Genomic DNA, 17,847 nt, shown 5'->3' on the forward strand with positions numbered 1-17,847 from the left:
TGTGTGTGCGTGTGTGTGTGTGTGTGTTTATGTGTGTTTCTCAGGTTTGGGGTGTATTACGTGCAAAGTAGGAACTAACAGTGTAGAGGTTTCCACAGAGGTCCACGACTGCAGCAGCTCAGAGAGCTTCGAACAGGGAAAAATTAACACAGGTGAGATCTCTTTCTAAAATAGCTCCTTAGAGATTCAGAAAGTAAACAAGGATACTCCCAAATTATCTTTTCCCCGATGCTAAGCAGATAGTGCCTTTTTACAGCTTTCCGTGACTTATATTTTTATAAATCAGGAAAAGGCAAAGTGTTGTTTTTCTGTAAAAGTGTCATTGACTCATGAGAGAGAGGGGGGAAAAACGACAAAGATCAAATACCAAAGGTCATGAAAAAGAGCTTTCCTTGCTCCTAAAAGAGAATATAGCACTCTAGTCATTTAAATTTAATACTTAGAAACTAGAAAGCTTTGTTTAATAAAACAGTTATAATTAAAATACATTTTGGTTTCAGGGTATGAGGATCGAACAAGAAACAAATTAGGATGGACGCAAACCAATCTGGGGAAGGAGAAGAAACAAGAAATCTGGAGTGAGTGAGAAACAGAAGAGAAAGGAAGAATAGAGAGATCCAGAGAGAAAGTGAGTCAGAGTCAAAGGAGAAGGAGGTGAACACTCAGCTTTCCTGGGCTGGTAGGATCATTTGGGTTGTGGTCATCTGGGGGTCATCATTCTCAATGGTTACTGTTGACCTTCTTCAAGTGCCTTAATCCTTATATTTCTAAGGTCTCCATTCTATAATTTTTATGTTTTTATTAATTTTGAGAGCGAGAGAGAGAGAGCGAGAGCGAGAGAGAGAGAGAGAGAGAGAGAGAGAGAGAGACAGAGCATGAGTGGGGGAGGGGCAGAGAGAGAGGGAGACACAGAATCCAAAGCAGGCTCCAGGCTCTGAGCAGTCAGCACAGAACCCAATACAGGGCTTGAACCCACGAACCGCAAGATCATGACCTGAGCTTAACCAACTGAGCCACCTGGGCACCCCGTTTTTATAATTTTTTAAATGTTTTTATTTTCTAAGGTCTCCATTCTAAATGTTGATCTGAACACCAACTCCATGAAAAGTTATTCTCTAAACACAGCAGCAATGATCAGAGCAGTGTTTCTGAAAGCTGGGTAAAAATCAAGTCAAGGACCAGAGTCCTACATCACTGTCATGCCATTTAAGCCTCCAGTTGATGATACACATACAGATGGCAGAAGTAACAGGACTTTTGTTAAATACACTGACATGACCTGTGATGACTCAACTGTGGATATCCACAACCATTGAACGATCCCTTTTTAGCTAACTCTCTCTATAGGCACGTTTCTTTTGTCTCCCTCTGTACTGATTTCCCCCTGGTGTCTATTTTAAAATTCTGGGAGAGGGGCGCCTGGGTGGCGCAATCGGTTAAGCGTCCGACTTCAGCCAGGTCACGATCTCACGGTCCGTGAGTTCGAGCCCCGCGTCAGGCTCTGGGCTGATGGCTCGGAGCCTGGAGCCTGTTTCCGATTCTGTGTCTCCCTCTCTCTCTGCCCCTCCCCCGTTCATGCTCTGTCTCTGTCTGTCCCATAAATAAATAAAAACGTTGAAAAAAAAATAAAAATAAATAAAATTCTGGGAGATAACTGGAGTAGATGAGTGTTCTAATGCTCTCATTACCATGAGAAGGCTTGAATAATGTGGAAAATTAAATAGATGTAAATCATTTAGCTACATTTTTGGCTATGAAACTGTCAAGATAGCTGATTTTCTGATTGATTTTGTCTATGCTATTCAAGACCCAAATGATTGTAGGAGTTTATTCACTTTTTTCTTTCTTCTTTTGTGAATATAAAACACCAGCAAATTATTGTCAAGTCTTTCATTGGACTAAATAATTAATAAATCAAAGAGAGGCAACTGGTTATTCCAACCCAGATTGCAAGCTGATTATTTAATTAACCCAGACAAGATATACATTTACATTCTGGATGCCACCAGGAATAATTTTGCAACAGGACTCATTACCCCACCTTATCCCAAATCCATGTGTTTGAAGCATCATCACTGGGGCCCAGTCCTTTCATGGAGTATCATGAACTGCACAGACTGTTCTGCTATAACCCAGTGTTATTGGCAATGAAGGAAGTTTCCTGTTGTGGAGAGAAGTGGTCAGGCTCTATAGGCAGTTCACCCAATTGTTCAATGTTTCACTAGAGTCTTTGTGTCTTGATTTCCTTATCTGTAAGGAGGGATAATCAGAGCACCTACTACTCACAGTGTTGCTCTAAATGAGGTCATGTCTGTAAAGCACTTAGCTATATAAGTGTTTGTTCTAATAATTATTAGTATTACTATTTTTTTGATTGGTCCAAGGTCTCTTCCTAACAGGAGCTACCCTTTCCCCCTTTATTAGCAGCAGAAGAATCTCTCAGGTGTGACTATTTCTCCATTTAAAGGGTGATTCCTTTGAGACTTTGAGCCCTGAGCTTTTTCTGTGACAAAATCTCAGAGTCTGTTTTCCTTCCTCAGTTACTCTTGTTTATTAGAGCTGTACACACTGTACATGGAAAATTGATATTTAAAGAACTAAAGTACGGAAACTGTCCCAAACATTCAGCACTAAAATGGCACTGAAAAATACTGGTTTTGATGCCCCAGATGCCATTTCAGGATTCTTGAGAACCTTGTCCCCCTGAGTGTGCTTTAAGACTGGATTTAAATGTACAAAATAATTATAGATTATGTCTAATACTTGTTATAAAAATGAATCCATGAATCCATCTATACAGGGGGCATTGTCTATAGATTGGCTAAATCATCTTCAACCATACGGGTATTGTTTTTCAAAAAAGTATATAGCTTGTCTAATGATTAATTATGTGCAAATTCATTTAAAAGCACTCCTGAGTTCATAGGGACCCCCTTGGCATTGGAATTACACCAGCAAGATGAACACTAAAGCAATTACTACCATTTAGTATTATGGAAAGTAAGACATTTTTGATATTAAATAGGAGTTCATGTCGTAAAACATGAGATTCTCAGATGTAATAACATAAAAACTTTAAATTTCTATATGGTAAAGGTACCATAAAGGAAATAATATCAACATGTTTAACATATTTTTAATAGAAAAAGAGCCTTACAAACAAGAAACAACCCAATATATGGCAAAGAATAGGAACAAGGATGTTCACAAAAAAGAAATAAGGTGATAATAAAGATACGAAAATAAGCCAAACTTAACTATTGATCAAGGAAAGACAAACCAATGACAAGATACTATGTTTCTGCCCAAGCATATTGGGAAGTATTAAAATATTCATAACATAAAGTATTTGAGAGTGGAGGAGCAAAGGAAACTGTTGTTGGTGGGAGTGTAAATTGATATGGCATGTTGGAGAGCAATTTGGCAGTTCCTATCAAATTATTAAAAGGATATAATCTTACCAACTGGAAAATGAAATGTGGGATATGTATCCTAAAGGGATATATTTCACATATGCTTAAGGATATAGATGTTCATCAGGGAAATACAAATCAAAACCATGATGAGATACCACCTTACACCTGTCAGAATGGCTAAAATTAACAACACAAGAAACAACAGATGTTGGCGAGGATGCAGAGAAAAGGAGAAAAGGGAGCCCTTTTACGCTGTTGGTAGGAATGCAAACTGGTGCAGCCACTCTGGAAAACAGTATGGAGGGCCCTCAAGAAGTTAAAAGTAGAACCACTCTATGATCCAGCAATTGCACTACTAGGTACTTTTTTACCCAAAGGATACAAAAATACTGATTTGAGAGGCACATGCACCCTGATGTTTATAGCAGCATTATCAACAATAGTCAAATTATGGAGAGAGCCCAAGTGCCCGACTGATGAACGGATAAAGAAGATGTGGGGTGTAAATATCTATCTATCTATCTATCTATCTATGTATCTATCTATCTATCTATACATACCATACACACACACAATCGAATATTACTCAGCCAGCAAAAGAATGAAATCTTGTCATTGGCAGCAACGTGGATGGAGCTAGAGTGTATTATGCTAAATGAAATAAGTCCGTCAGAGAAAGACAAATACCATATGATTTCATTCATATGGAGAATTTAGGAAACAAAGTTGATGAATATAGGGGAAGAGAGGGAAGAGAGGGAGGCAAATGATAAGAGACTCTCAACTACAGAGAACAAACTGAGGGTTGCTGGAGCGTAGGTAGGAGGGAGATGGGCTAAATGGGTGATGGGCATTAAGGAGGGCACTTGTGATGAGCACTGGGTATATGTAAGTAATGAATCACTAAACTCTACACCTGAAACTAACATTACACTATATGTTACTAACTAGCATTTAAACAAAAACTTTAAAAACAAAACAAAACAAAAAATAAAAAGTAAATTTGCTTCAGTATTGCTTAAAAAAAAAAGATATAGATGTTTAAGAATGTTCATTGCAGCATTATTTGTAGGAGATAAAAATTGAAAACAACAAAAAAATCTGTCAGTAGGGCTATGAATGAATAAATTATGGTATACAGCCATAAAATGAAATATTAATCCAGCTATTTAAATAAGATAGCCCCATATATGAATACTGTATGGGCTGCTGTCCCTGACGTATTGTTAAGTAAAAAAAAAAAAAAAGTTGTAGGATATGTATAGTATGATTAAATTTTTATTAAAAAACATTTTTTATGTCTGCATCTCTATTTCCATATACTTCTATCTCCATATATAATTCTAATTTATTCAATATCTATATATCTATATCCTTTGATATTCTATGTACATAGAAAATAAGTCTATAATGATACATAGTAAACTCTCAAGAGTGTCCCAGGAATGAAAATTGGGGAAGGAAAGGGAATAATTTCATATTTTGCTTTTTACTTCATACATATGTACTTTGAATTCTTTGTTTTATGACACAGATGTATTACTTTTGTAGCTAGAAGATGAAAAGTAGTAATTTTCCAAAAATGATCCTTATACCCAGAAACAGAAGTAACTGTCCAAAATGAGGCCTGTCTTCAGTCTGCAGACTTCTCTCTATGAGATCCTGCTGTTGCCCCTTGAGAGAAAGTTGGGGGGGGTGGTTCCTATTCAGGTGATTAACATGGGCTCAGTAGACACCCTAAGAAGAGGACACAGTGAAGACCAATATCGCATTTAAAAAATTTTTATGATCATGTGTTAGGGGCTGCAGGGCCAAGAAAGAAGATGTTTATAGCCACCCATAACTCTAGAGAGGAAGAGAATAGTGTTTCCTTGATCACAGACATTAGACAGGATGCTACATGAGGCTGGTGGAGCTTATCACATCTCCTGATGTGAGGCTGGTGGAGCTTGGTTGATGGAGTGAAGGACATCTGATCTCTAGCCTCACTGAGCCTATGGGTGTCATAGTTATCTAGAGACCAGCCTAGGGATGAGCCATTTGTCTAAATACCTTTAGTTTGAAGGAGTGCTACATATTAGAATACCTTAATATTATTCGAAACAATGGAGGCCTCCCTTCCCAGAGCTTGCTGTGGAAAACATCTAATTCTACCATGAGGGGACAAAGCAAGTGAAAACAGGGAGTATTTGACACATGATGATCACAAGGAAAGGCTGCAAGACAGGACAAGGGAGTTGGACCAAATAATATCCAGCACAGCTTTGTCCTCGCAAAACCATGAACTAGCAGCATTCATTTTCAGACTTCAAGTCCTCCTTTCTTTTATTCCTCTTACCCTCAGCCTGTTCTTCCTGGCTGGAAGCCTTCCTTCAGTTCCCAGGCTTCATTCCTACCCAGACCAGGAAGTCTCTAAGCACAGACCATTAGATAAAATGTTGAAAATATGTCCATAAATCCCCTTGGAGGGTGACTAGAGCTTCATGCTTTCGTGGTGATGACCTGGGCTATATTCCTGGAAAGAACGCATGTAGTAGAGCCCACCGCCTCATTGCAAGGCGCCACATTAACACAGAAGCTAAGTAAAAGCAGTGTGCTTGCTATACAAGTATGCCGTCCAGCCAGACTGCTGCGCCTCAGCTTTTCCCATATAGAAAGTCTGGAGCCGCCCCACACTCACACAGTGGTGTATGTACACAAAAGAAGCATGGATCACTCTGTCCTTCACAGTAGTCTCTGGAGCCTGAAAAACAAAAACAGCAGCTGTCTGGTATTTCCTTTGAGAAGTGGGTGAAATTTAAGGTTTTCCTCTTCCCACAAACATAAATGTTAAAGTTTGCAAATAATTTCAGGAGGTTTATGGTCCTCTGAAACACACTGATAGTGGTCCCTGGACGGTGGGGCGAGGGGATGTCCATAGATGCCAAGAAAAACTCTCTTGTGCTAATGGGGAAGGACCACGGGAGGAATGGCACCAGGGTTTTAAAATACCTGAGCTCAGTTGGGCCAAGTATAAAACAAGAAATAGTTGGTTTTTCATTCTCTCCTTTCCTCCATCATCTCCCTTTTTTCTTCCCCCTCAAGAATAAATCCTATATCCTAGACTCGCTCTAGGATATAACTCGTTGCTGTTGAGGCTTAAATGTGACCTCTTCCAGACAAAATACAGTCAGTTCTGGTATAATGTGACACATACTTTCCTAAAAATCATTGCGCTGTACAACATTGCACAATAACAACCACAGAGCTTACGGGGAAAATGAAATTAGGGGCACAATACTCAAAAAATGTTGTCATTGACACTTAAAAAAGACAATAGGAACCTAATAAAAAGGGTAGCAGTTTTACACATGTTAAATAGTTAGGAAATACATAAACACTACAATAAATATGGCACCTTACCTAGAAAAAGACCTGAAGTTTGCCCATGGAGGTGAGTGTGAGAGCTATCAAGAAATGGCAACAGAGGGTTTTTGAGCACAGAAAATTATAACACCCGAAGTGGATGAGTATGGCTCATGATATACCTGGTGAATCAAGGCAGCTGGAGGATGTTTGCAGCATTTGTGTGCATTCCTATACAGTTCAAGTCAGCTGGAGGCAGTTTCTGCATTCAAAGATGAAATCACACATAGGCAAACACAAAATTCTTGCTATACTCAAATTGTTCCCTGGTATATTTAATCAGTGGAATAAATTCCCATTTTTGATACGTGCATTAAAGCAGGACTGACTAAAATCTAGGTTATAAAAATGATTATAATTTAAAGAATAAAAAGCCATTAAGACCCCAGTGGAATGATGCCATAAAGGTAGCAGTAGGGTTATCTGGAAGCAGAGGATATGTAACTCAACTAAATCTGAGTCCCCTTACTCCCACCCTAAATTCCATCTAAACATAGTGATAGATTCAAGTGAAATGCAACTTGGGTTCCATAACTTGGAAACATACTGTCAATCCTAAGCAAATCCTACTTGGTGCTAGGAAGAACTTGTAACAATACACACCAGACTTCCTGAAAGTCCTCATTATACATTTTTGTCCTTATCATCCCACACCACGTGGTGGCCAACACTAATCTTCCTTCCCTCTTCTCCAGCATTTCTTGTCCCCTCTATGTACACTCCTCAAAAGCCCAGAAAACAAAATCCCAACCTTTACGGGTTCTCTCATTACCCCTTCCTCTCTTTCCCACCTTTTTCCCAAGAGTAAAAACTCTATACATAGGTGTATTACTTTTCTATTGCTGTTGTAACAAATTACCCCTTAACCAGTGGCTTAAAACAGCACAAAAGTTATTCTTTCACAGTTCTAGAGGTCAGAGGTCTCAAATGAGCTTTATGGGGTTAAAATCAGGGTGTTGGCAGGCTGCAGTCCCATGGGCTCCAGGGGAGAACATGTTCTTTGCCTTTCCCAGCTTCTAGAGGCTGCCTGTATTTACTGGCTTCTGGCCCCATATCACTCTGACCTCTGCTTCTATTATCACATCTTCTCTGACTCCTGACACGCCTGCCTTCCTTTTATAAGTACACCTGTGATTATATCAGGCATACCTGGATAATGTGGGCTAATCTCACATCTCAAGATCATTAATTTAATCACATTTGCAAAGTCCCTTTTGTTATTTAGGGATATATAAAGGTAGCATATTCACGGGTTCTAGGGATTAGCCTACCACACCAGCGATAATGTTCAAAACGCTTCACAACTGATATGCCACTTAAGGCAGGGTGTCTAAAATGAGCTTTATGGAACTAAAATCAGGGTGTTGGTAGGCTTCATTCCCGTAGGCTCCAGGAGAGAACATGTTCCTTGCCTTTCCCAGCTTCTAGAGGCTGCCTGTATTTACTGGCTTCTGGCCCCATATCACTCTGACCTCTGCTTCTGTTATCACATCTTCTCTAAGACCTCAGAAAGATCTTAGGTCATAATGCTGCAGCAGGACCCTGGAGATCCTGGCATGCTGGTTGATGAATAGTAGAGAGGGCTGGGAGGTCTCAGAGAGGGACTGGGATTTGTAGGGTGTTGGTGAGGCACTCTGGGGCTGTAAGGAATGGTTCTCTCTAAGCAATATGAAAGACTTTCTACTTTGTTACAATCAGCACAGTCACACCAGTGCATTTTGGCTGACCACTGACCTGCCATGCTCTTCCTTATCCACAATCAGTACACAAACTTTCTGGGATTTTATCATGTGCTGTATTCACCCCCGTTACCTGGAATGTCTATTTAAGCCTCATCACAACCCAATGATTAGTTCTACACTTATCTTCCTTTTGCAATAACATACCTGGGGTCATATGTGCTATTAATTGCTAGGGCCTGAATCTGAAATTAAGCACTTAGCTTTAGAAATTGAGCTCTTAACCATTGTGGTTAGTGTTTACAAGGAGACTCTTTAGGCAGATCAGGAAAGCATGTACAAAGACTGTGCAGGCAATGTTGAGGTACCAAGTGACAACATGTAGTCCACATGCATTTCATAGGTTTACATAGAACCCTCTCTTACAGAATTTAATGCTTATTGGGAGGGCCTCTTGATCATACAGTAAGAATTCTTATCTACTTTGTAAGCACTCAACATGTATAGTCTTAAATAGATATTCTGATAAAAAAAAAAAACAATTATAGTGAAGCAAATCAAGTCCAAACTCTAATTTACCTTGTCTACATACAGCCTAGAATAAAGCATGGTTTAAGCATGCAATGAAATAGATGAAGAAACAAATCAATAAGTAAAATCCATAGTCAAGAGTTTTATTTGTAAGACCTAACTGACTGTGGTACAAAACTACTTCTGGTTAGAATATTATATTTAACTTTCTCAAATAAGTAGAGCAGTAGGAACAGAAGCAGCAGCAGAGAGAAAGATGATAAAGCCACTAATGGACTTTGAGTCTTTTGTAACCTCTACCTGGTCATAGTTAGAAATGTGTTGCTCATCCCTTGTCTCATATCTAAAAGAAATAAGTAATACTACCCCCCCCCCATAATAATTTATGGGTATTTTTGATTTTGCTGTTGAAAAAGTTTTTGGTTTGGACAAGAATGAGAATTAGTACCTTTCATTCATTTAATTGATGCATTGTATAGAAGAGATGGACATCAGAGAGTTTTTTTGTTGTTTTTTTAAATGAAGGTAGAGTGAGATCCTGATTGGGAGATGGCATGAATTTCTTTACAGTCTCTTAGAATCATTTATGACACACATAAAAACCAGATTGCTAAGTAAAATATTAGGAGCCAAGATTAATGTTATTTAAAGATGCTCTCAGGGAGAATTGTAAGCAAATTCTACTTTCAACTCTTTAACCTGATTAAAAGCCTAAAATATTCTTGCTAGTTTGGAAAATACCCCTGATATTTAAAATTTCCTAAAATGTAGCTCCCCTCCTACCTTTACGATGGAATACTGGATGATTTCAGTCAAAAGACATAGTTATTACTATAAGAAAAAGTCCTGCAAGAAAGCACATGTTGCCACTTTACTCATTATTGAAGTGCCCTTATGACTGTTAGAGGGAACAGGTAAGATGCTAGGGGAGGCAGAGAAAGAGAGATCAAAGTGTTTTTGTTTACTTCTTTGAAGTTTTGTAGTACCTACTGTTTACCATGCACACTTCTTGATTCATGCTGAAAATTGGAATTCACCCATTTCTCTTTTTCCTGTCTAAGATGCAGATGGGGCACATTTCGTTGACTCCATCAATCCCTGCCCCCCACGCATTAGCACATGCACACGTATACCTAGCCAGTGGAAAAGAAAAAAGAGTTACTCACATTCATCCATTTTACAAAGATTTCCAGGCTGCAATGGGAGGGCTTTACCTCTCCCTGAAGGATGAATAAATAGGTAGCTTTACTGACAACCTGTTCACAGTCAAACTGCAGTGAAAACTGAGACCAAGGTCTTACTCTACTGGCACTTATGAGATCCAGTGCTGGCAACATGGAGAAGATAGTCATCTGCCTGATGGTCATCTTCTTGGGGACAATAGCCCATAAGTCAAGCTTCCAAGAGAAGGATCTCCTCTTGATTAGAATGCGTCAACTTATAGATATTGTTGATCAGCTGCAAAATTATGTGAATTATTTGGTAAGGCCACACTTATCACAACAAAATTTAAATATTATTCTTCAATTAATATAAAAGGTGCTTTTTGACTTATAAAAATAACCCAGAACTAATTTTCTTTTGCTCTAGGAACCTGAACCTCTGCCAGCTCCAGAAGACGTAAAGGTAAGACCAGTTGAATTTATTTGTGATAATATTTGTGACACAAGTTTTTAAATCCAATTAAGAAAGCCATTAACATAATTATCTAGGAATATACTTAATTTCCATGAATTAGGGGGTTTAATAGTTGGTAAAATAGTTATTCCTATTTTGGTCAAATATTCATTGATTTACCAGCAAGCCAATCATAAAAACACCACATAACTTATAAAATATATTTTTATCTCTCAATACCTCTAAGAGTCCTTCCAAGTAGCACTATTGAGACAGAATAACAAAACTAGAAAATAAATCTATTCTATGATCAGTTCCTGAATAATGACCAACTAATTAGATTTTAAGAGCCCTTGTAGAATGACAGTTCTTGAGCCCTCCTTTGCAAACCTACCTAAGAAATATAGACACACACCGGAAGAAGCAGAATGCACCTTTTAATAACAAGAAAGAAAGAAAAGAAAGGAAGGAAGGAAGAGAGAAAGAAGAAAGAACAAATTACAGGAACAGCATGGAAGAATGGTAGTATGGAAGTCAAGGCTGTCCTTTAGAATATAATTCCCATATACCTTGGCCTCAGTGAGTCTTGTCTTTGGCCTTTGGAGAGGTCTTTCAAAAGGACTTTTTTCAAAAACTCATCCCATTCTCTTAAGCCATTTAAATCCCTTAGGTCCGAGGAAGAAAAGACCTAGCACATAGTTCAAGAGGGCTGCGTGCTGGTCTTTTCCTTAGTAACTTCGTTCTAGTCTTCACATCTGGTACCCTGAGGATAAAAATGCAACTGGGGAGATGTTTTCATTGTCTCAGACCTTTAACTGCATAAATTAGAATAACTATAAAAGTGCTACCAGTAATTAGGACACTACAGAGGAGGAGACATATGAAGATACATTGCAAAGAAAACAATTATCGTAAATGACTATGTGTAAAAGTTTAGAAAGTGAATGAGTCACAACCATTGCTTTTCTCTAAAATTCACTCTCTAGCTCTGAACCTAACCACTCTCATTTACTAGGTCTTTTTCTAATAAGCAGCATCTAAAATGAAAGCAGCACATTCAGCTTATTGGAAAGCCTTTTCTAATAAGTGAGAATATTTCTTAATTGATGACCTAATTATCAAAACATACATTTTCAGCATCTCACGCATTTTGTTTAACTGCTGTGGTTAGAGTCCTTTTGGACTAACCCTGTCTATAACTTGCAGAATAAGAAATAAGAAAGATTTCCCATTTTCTAACTTGAGTTGATCCAATGGGTACTTCCTTCATTAAATATCTATGCTTTGTTAAAGATAGAGGCTTTTTACCTTACATCATAATGAGAAGATTTCATCTCAGTGACAGTGTATCTATCTGACAATCTTATCAAACAATGCTTGCTATGATACAAGTGAGTAATGGTATAGCAAAGATCTTTAAGCTATGCTGGCAGGCAAACTTAGGAAGAAAATAATTCAAGGCCACAGTAGCATTATGTCAAGTTTTTCAAGGCTAGCATCAAAGCAGGATCCATAAGAGATTTAAAAATAAGGAAAATAAATTTATTTACATGTTGCATGTAAATGTTGATACTTTGTGATTATCTCAGATCCCTTATTGGCCTTGCCAGGCATTGTTCTCTTTCTTATAATTATATAACCAGTGATCCTCAACTGGTAATGACTTTGCCCTCCTGACAACATCTGACATTCTCTGGAGAAATTTTGGGTTGTCACAGTTGTGTGTAGGGGAGTGCTTTCTACTTGTCAGAGATGCTAGTAAGCATTCTAGAATGCACAGGACAGTCCTAACAACAAAGAATTATCTAGCCCAAAATGTCAATTGTATTGCTATTGAGAAACCCTGATATAAACCTACTTTGCCTTTGGGACAAAGGTATCTTGCCCAAGACTTCCTAGTGTGAGTGGTCAGGCCTTTCTGTGAGGGGGAAAAGTAGGTTAAAAATAAGCTATAAGGAGGCAAATATTTTCAAATATTCAGCTGCAAAACAACAAAGCCAAGCGTGCTTCCTTGCAAAAGCAGCAGTTGACTGTTCTCTGTTTGTTACTCTTGCTTTTTTGACTTCCGTACTGCTCCTTCTATTTTGCAATAATATAGGACACACAACTCCTCATTTTATCATGTGTTGAAGGATGAAGGAATCAAAGCCTCGCCCTCATAGTTTGCTGCCACCAAGGCATAGCAAAGGAAAATAATTGTTATGCTCCCAGATGGTGGTTCTACACATGAGTTTGGGTTCATTCTGTAAAGACCAGGAGTGACAGGCCATCCATGGCTGCCTGAAGCAAGGTTAATATCTCCACTCCCCTTCCCAGTGCATCTGTAAGGCAGTTGTCAGGATAGCTTCTCCACTTCTTTTCCTCTCTGAGGCTGCCTTTGGTGTGTGTCTGAAGCCCAATGCAGCAGTTACTTGTCCTGGACTGTACGTGGCTGGGGACAGCTCTGCTGCTTGCAGAAAGCACTGAGCAACATACCACCGCCTACTGACACAGGTAAACAAGGAAGGGCATGAGACAGTGCAGCCTGTCAGTGTCCAGACGCCATCCAGAGGCTTTCAGAAAAGCTTTCTCAGGCATAAGCTCTTTCATTACTGATCTTGACCATTCCTGGCAATACCAAGGGAGTTCATTCGGTAGGGCCCCTATACTTCTTTGGAACGTAACTTTCTTTCAACATACCCATGTAAATGTTAACTCAGCAAAATGGGCTTCTGTGAGAAATGCTGGTTTCTCAGATCATCACGGATGAAGCAGTTAGTGTTTTCAGTTTCAGCTGGAAAATTTACCTCTTTAAATATGAATATTATTTTTTTCCAGTAAGTTAAGCCGGTTGTGGTCAAAAAGAAGAGAAAAGAAAAAACTTCAACAAACATGAGCATGTGGTTTTCAAGGAAAAAAAAGTGCTATAATTAACATTTATAAATAGTTTCTATTAAATAAGCATTTTGGCAAACATATGGAAAGGATATTACCTTGCCCTTATGAGAGAGGCAAACTGTTCTGATAGAAGGAAACTAGATAAGCTGGTTCTCAGCTTGTGGCTATGTATGCAAAGTAAGCCTGACAGGCTTGTGTCTTAATGATGCATGTTATTAATCAACATTCATATTGGGTAAGCATATGGGTTGGAAAATGCAAAGCAGGCCAGATGCTATTTTCAGCTGATTGTCCATGAGAAGACTCAGATAATTTTGTTATATGTGGAACTGCCCTTGTAGGAACTGAGAGAAATTAAGGTTTCTGGTTTCATATGGCTGTGTCTTCCATACACATTAGTGAGATAGGGATGCGACTACTGGGGTGGGGTGGGGTATGGATAGAATAGCATGATATACACACATTGGCTGAAAGAAAAAAGAAACTTGGATACAAGTTTTTAGATCAGCATTAAAATGTTTTTAATAAGTCAATTTAAGTTTTGTTCTTTTGATATATTCCATTTTATTTTCAGTTTGATTTCTACGGTTTTTGAGTTACTACTCTCTAGTTATTTGACTAAACCAAGAGACAAGGTTTTGGTCCTCGTTCCGCCCTCTTCTTCATTCTTTGAGACACCATCCTTAGTTTCTAAGGAACAGTCCTCCGTCCCATTGGTTGCACAAGTCTCAAATTCTGTTCCTTGAGTAGGTAGTTCAGGCAGAATCCTACCCTAAGTGACCTAAGAGTGTGAATAGCATTTTAGAAGAGTCATGTGTAGTCTGTCACAGGTGTATGGACTCTTAGATGTAGAATATGCCATCAGAGGTAGATAGCCACTTCCTTCACCCAAAGTAGGGGCATTAACTCATTTACTTTGTTTGTTGACTCCACACGTAGTTATTGAGCACTGACTAGCAATAAGACAGGATGCCAGGTGTTGTGTAAGGTAAGATGTTGCTCGAGACATGTCACTGTTAGATGCTTCCATGAACATTGTAGAGAGAAACAAACAAAAATCAAATAAAAAAGATTGCTAATCAGATTACAGCGTATCTCACCCAAAGCTGCAACCAGTCATAGTGTAACTTATAGAAAATTTAGAAGATCCTGTCTACTACCCAGACCTCAAAATGGCATTAGAAAGGGAAAAGCTAGGGGCGCCTGGGTGGCGCAGTCGGTTGGGCGTCCGACTTCAGCCAGGTCACGATCTCGCGGTCCGTGAGTTCGAGCCCCGCGTCGGGCTCTGGGCTGATGGCTCAGAGCCTGGAGCCTGTTTCCGATTCTGTGTCTCACTCTCTCTCTGCCCCTTCCCTGTTCATGCTCTGTCTCTCTCTGTCCCAAAAATATAAATAAACGTTGGAAAAAAAAAAAAAGAAATGGAAAAGCTAGGATCCCTCCTTTTGCCTGTAGGGAGGGAAATGTTGTCTCTTCCCTAATACGGGATGAAATTTTACATTGCAGGTGCCTCCTTCTAATGAGCCCAAATGCATAGGGCGTGAACTCCTTCCTCACAATCTGCTGAAATAAATGTGATCTAATATGCTGTAGTAGAAGTAGAAAAAGAGGACTGGGAAGGTCATTTACTTTCTGAATAACTTTTGTTTTGTTTACATATATATAAATTATTTCTTTTTCAGAGACACTGCGAACGGTCAGCTTTTTCATGTTTTCAGAAGGTCCAACTAAAGGCAGCAAATACAGGAGGCAATGAACAGATAATCAGCGTATTAACTAAACAGCTGAAGAGGAAACTACCTCCCACAAACGCAGGCAGAAGACAGAAACACAGACCAGTAAGACTGTCATTTGTCATCTCTCTTATTTGTACTTAGTAACTACATCTCTTACGGTACATAACGCACTTATACACACATTTGTAGCCAGAGATTCCAGTGCCTTCCTTCCAGTTACACGCTGTCTTTCATGGCATATTTTGAGAAGTGAAGTCACCTCTTCCAAATCCACAGACTCAAAAGTGCCCAGAAATCCTGTTAAGAATTTGCTAACAGTCTCTGGTAGCTGGAAGAAGTTAAAATAGCCTCTCAAGGTGAGGAAGTCACTTGGCAGGAAATCTAATTGTGACTTAGGAGTTAAGTATTTTTCTTTCATCATATGGTCACATATAACTTGTATTCTTATTAACAGGAGCTAGGGCCTAGTTTTCCTATAAGAAAAGAGACAGCCTACAGGAGACCAAGAAAAATCTCATATTTTGCATTCTTCTCTTAAAGAATATTATTGTCCTATATAATCACAGAGTCAGCACTATATTTAAATAGGACAGATCTCATTATTTGGCTGGAGAATTTTAATAGTCCCTAGGAGGCCCTGAGACCCTCTTGTATATTTCTTCCTATGCCAACTCATAAGCAATGCTGATACTGTCATCACTAATTCAAGAATTAATCAAAACCAGTGGAATAACACATAAGATAAATTTCTCCAAAATATTTTTTTGAATCAGTTCTCTCTCTTCTAAGGAATTTCACATATGATTCAAATGAAACCTTAATGACATTATCAAAATGATTTTTATTTCCTTTGATTTCTTAGCCAGGTTTCATTGCAAAAAGTATCCCTCTAAAACTTTCCTCAGAAAGAAAGGAGCATTTGAAACCCAATAGCAAAGACTTATGAAATGGCAGTGCGGGCACTGAGCTTTTATCTAATTAAGCACCTTTTTTGGTAGATGGGAAAATGAGACCTCATTAAGTGACTTGTCCAAGCCCTGCAAATACTAAGTTGCAGAATGAAAACTAGAACTTACATCTCCTACCTTTCAGTCAAAGGCTCCCACTACAACATCAAATGGGCTTAGAGACGTTGAATACCAAGCAATGGCCTGGTGTTTTTGTTCTCAAAAGGAATAAGGATAAAGAAGAAAATCCCAGAATTTAAAAAAAAAAAAAAAAAAAGAAATACAAGCAGGCAAGACACATAAGAAAAATTGCTCAATCTTCCTATAATCAAATAAATGGAAGCTAAGGAAATCCTACTTTTTTCCAAAAAAATTTTTATCAGTACTCAATAATAGTACGAATGCTCCGCATGAATACAGGTGGAACTTTTTTACAATATACAGCAAGACAAAAATTTTTATTCCTTTAATTTAGTAATTGTACTTCTAGAAATTTTAAATAAAGATCTATATAAAAATTATTCAGAAATGTTCTTGCATTGTATGCAATAGTGAAAAGTTAGAACAATCTATGTGCCCAAAAATAGTAACAGTTTGATGGTACGTTGGAATACAGAACAACAATTACATATATTTTTGAAGAATAGTTAACAGGTAGGAAATGCTTGTATATGTTGAGTGTAAATAAAGCTAATTACCAACCAGTGTAAATAACATAAATGCAAAGAAAAAAAACATTGCTGGGAGGATATGCATCAAAAGATTGCAGTGGTTATCTCTGAGGATGGGGATTACAAGTGATTTTTTCCCATTGTTATTTCTTGAACAATTTTATGCACATCTCAAAATTTTTTTCAGTGAACACGGTTTATATCTCTAATTGGAAAAAATATATTTTAACTGAACATTTTATTAAATGGGAAAAATGTTGAATTTTTTTGTTGATTTCTAGATATGCCCCTCATGTGATTCTTATGAGAAAACATCACCGAAAGAATTCCTAGAAAGATTGAAATCACTTATCCAAAAGGTATGCAACTGAAATTGTATTTAATTTTCTACTTCATATTTATCTATCCATATTTATTCTTACATTTATGTTACTCATGGTATACTATTTCCACAGATGATTCATCAGCATCTCTCCTAGAACAAATGAGATATGAAGGTTCCTGAGGATCTAACTTGAAGCTGGACACTATATTACATACTCTAACACAGTAGTGAAACTCACTTCTTGGTATTCTAAATGGAGGAGTACAACATATTGGTGATGGGGAAAAAGACTCAGATCAGTATTTCAAGTCAGGATTATTTCCCCCCAGTTACTATACAGTTCTTCAGTTTGATCCACATGCTCTGTATCTGGTCAACTTGAAAAAGCTGTCTACTCAATTAAGTCTGATTTCCTATGTTATGGATTTCTATGGTTTCTAAAATTTTTACTTTATATTAGTGCCCAAATATGGCATTCCTTGATGGAGAGAGAAGCTTAAATTTTTTTTTAAGCTTAAAATTTTTAACCAAAAACATGGTTTGGGAATTTAGTGGTCTTGTATTAACCTTGACCTTGATTAGCACAGGAATGAGGTGTCTGATGATCATTAATTTAAAAGTTATATACCTTCATTCAAGATGAGAA

At 38.1% G+C, this 17,847-nt stretch overlaps 1 protein-coding gene across 3 annotated transcripts in view; it reads left to right on the forward strand.

Annotated features, from left to right (window-relative positions):
• IL21 (interleukin 21) overlaps window positions 1-17,622 on the forward strand; it is a 36,149-nt gene extending 18,527 nt beyond the window's left edge. For 2 of the 3 annotated variants that reach the window (XR_005790065.1, XR_005790066.1), the window contains 3 exons: window positions 501-654; window positions 10,622-10,657; window positions 15,205-15,276. Coding sequence is in view for 1 of the 3 variants with exons in the window: in XM_040474628.1 (XP_040330562.1) it covers window positions 10,346-10,513; window positions 10,622-10,657; window positions 15,205-15,360; window positions 17,158-17,235; window positions 17,332-17,355 (462 nt within the window). In the remaining 2 variants the exon portion in view is untranslated. Of the gene's footprint in view, window positions 1-500; window positions 655-10,148; window positions 10,514-10,621; window positions 10,658-15,204; window positions 15,361-17,157; window positions 17,236-17,331 lie in introns of those variants that run through there. The other variant, XM_040474628.1, reaches the window with a different exon arrangement.
• Window positions 17,623-17,847: the final 225 nt, after the last annotated feature.

Source organism: Herpailurus yagouaroundi, unplaced genomic scaffold (assembly GCF_014898765.1).
Source record: "Herpailurus yagouaroundi ecotype Mexico unplaced genomic scaffold, PumYag 28, whole genome shotgun sequence".
NCBI lineage: Eukaryota > Metazoa > Chordata > Mammalia > Carnivora > Felidae > Herpailurus > Herpailurus yagouaroundi.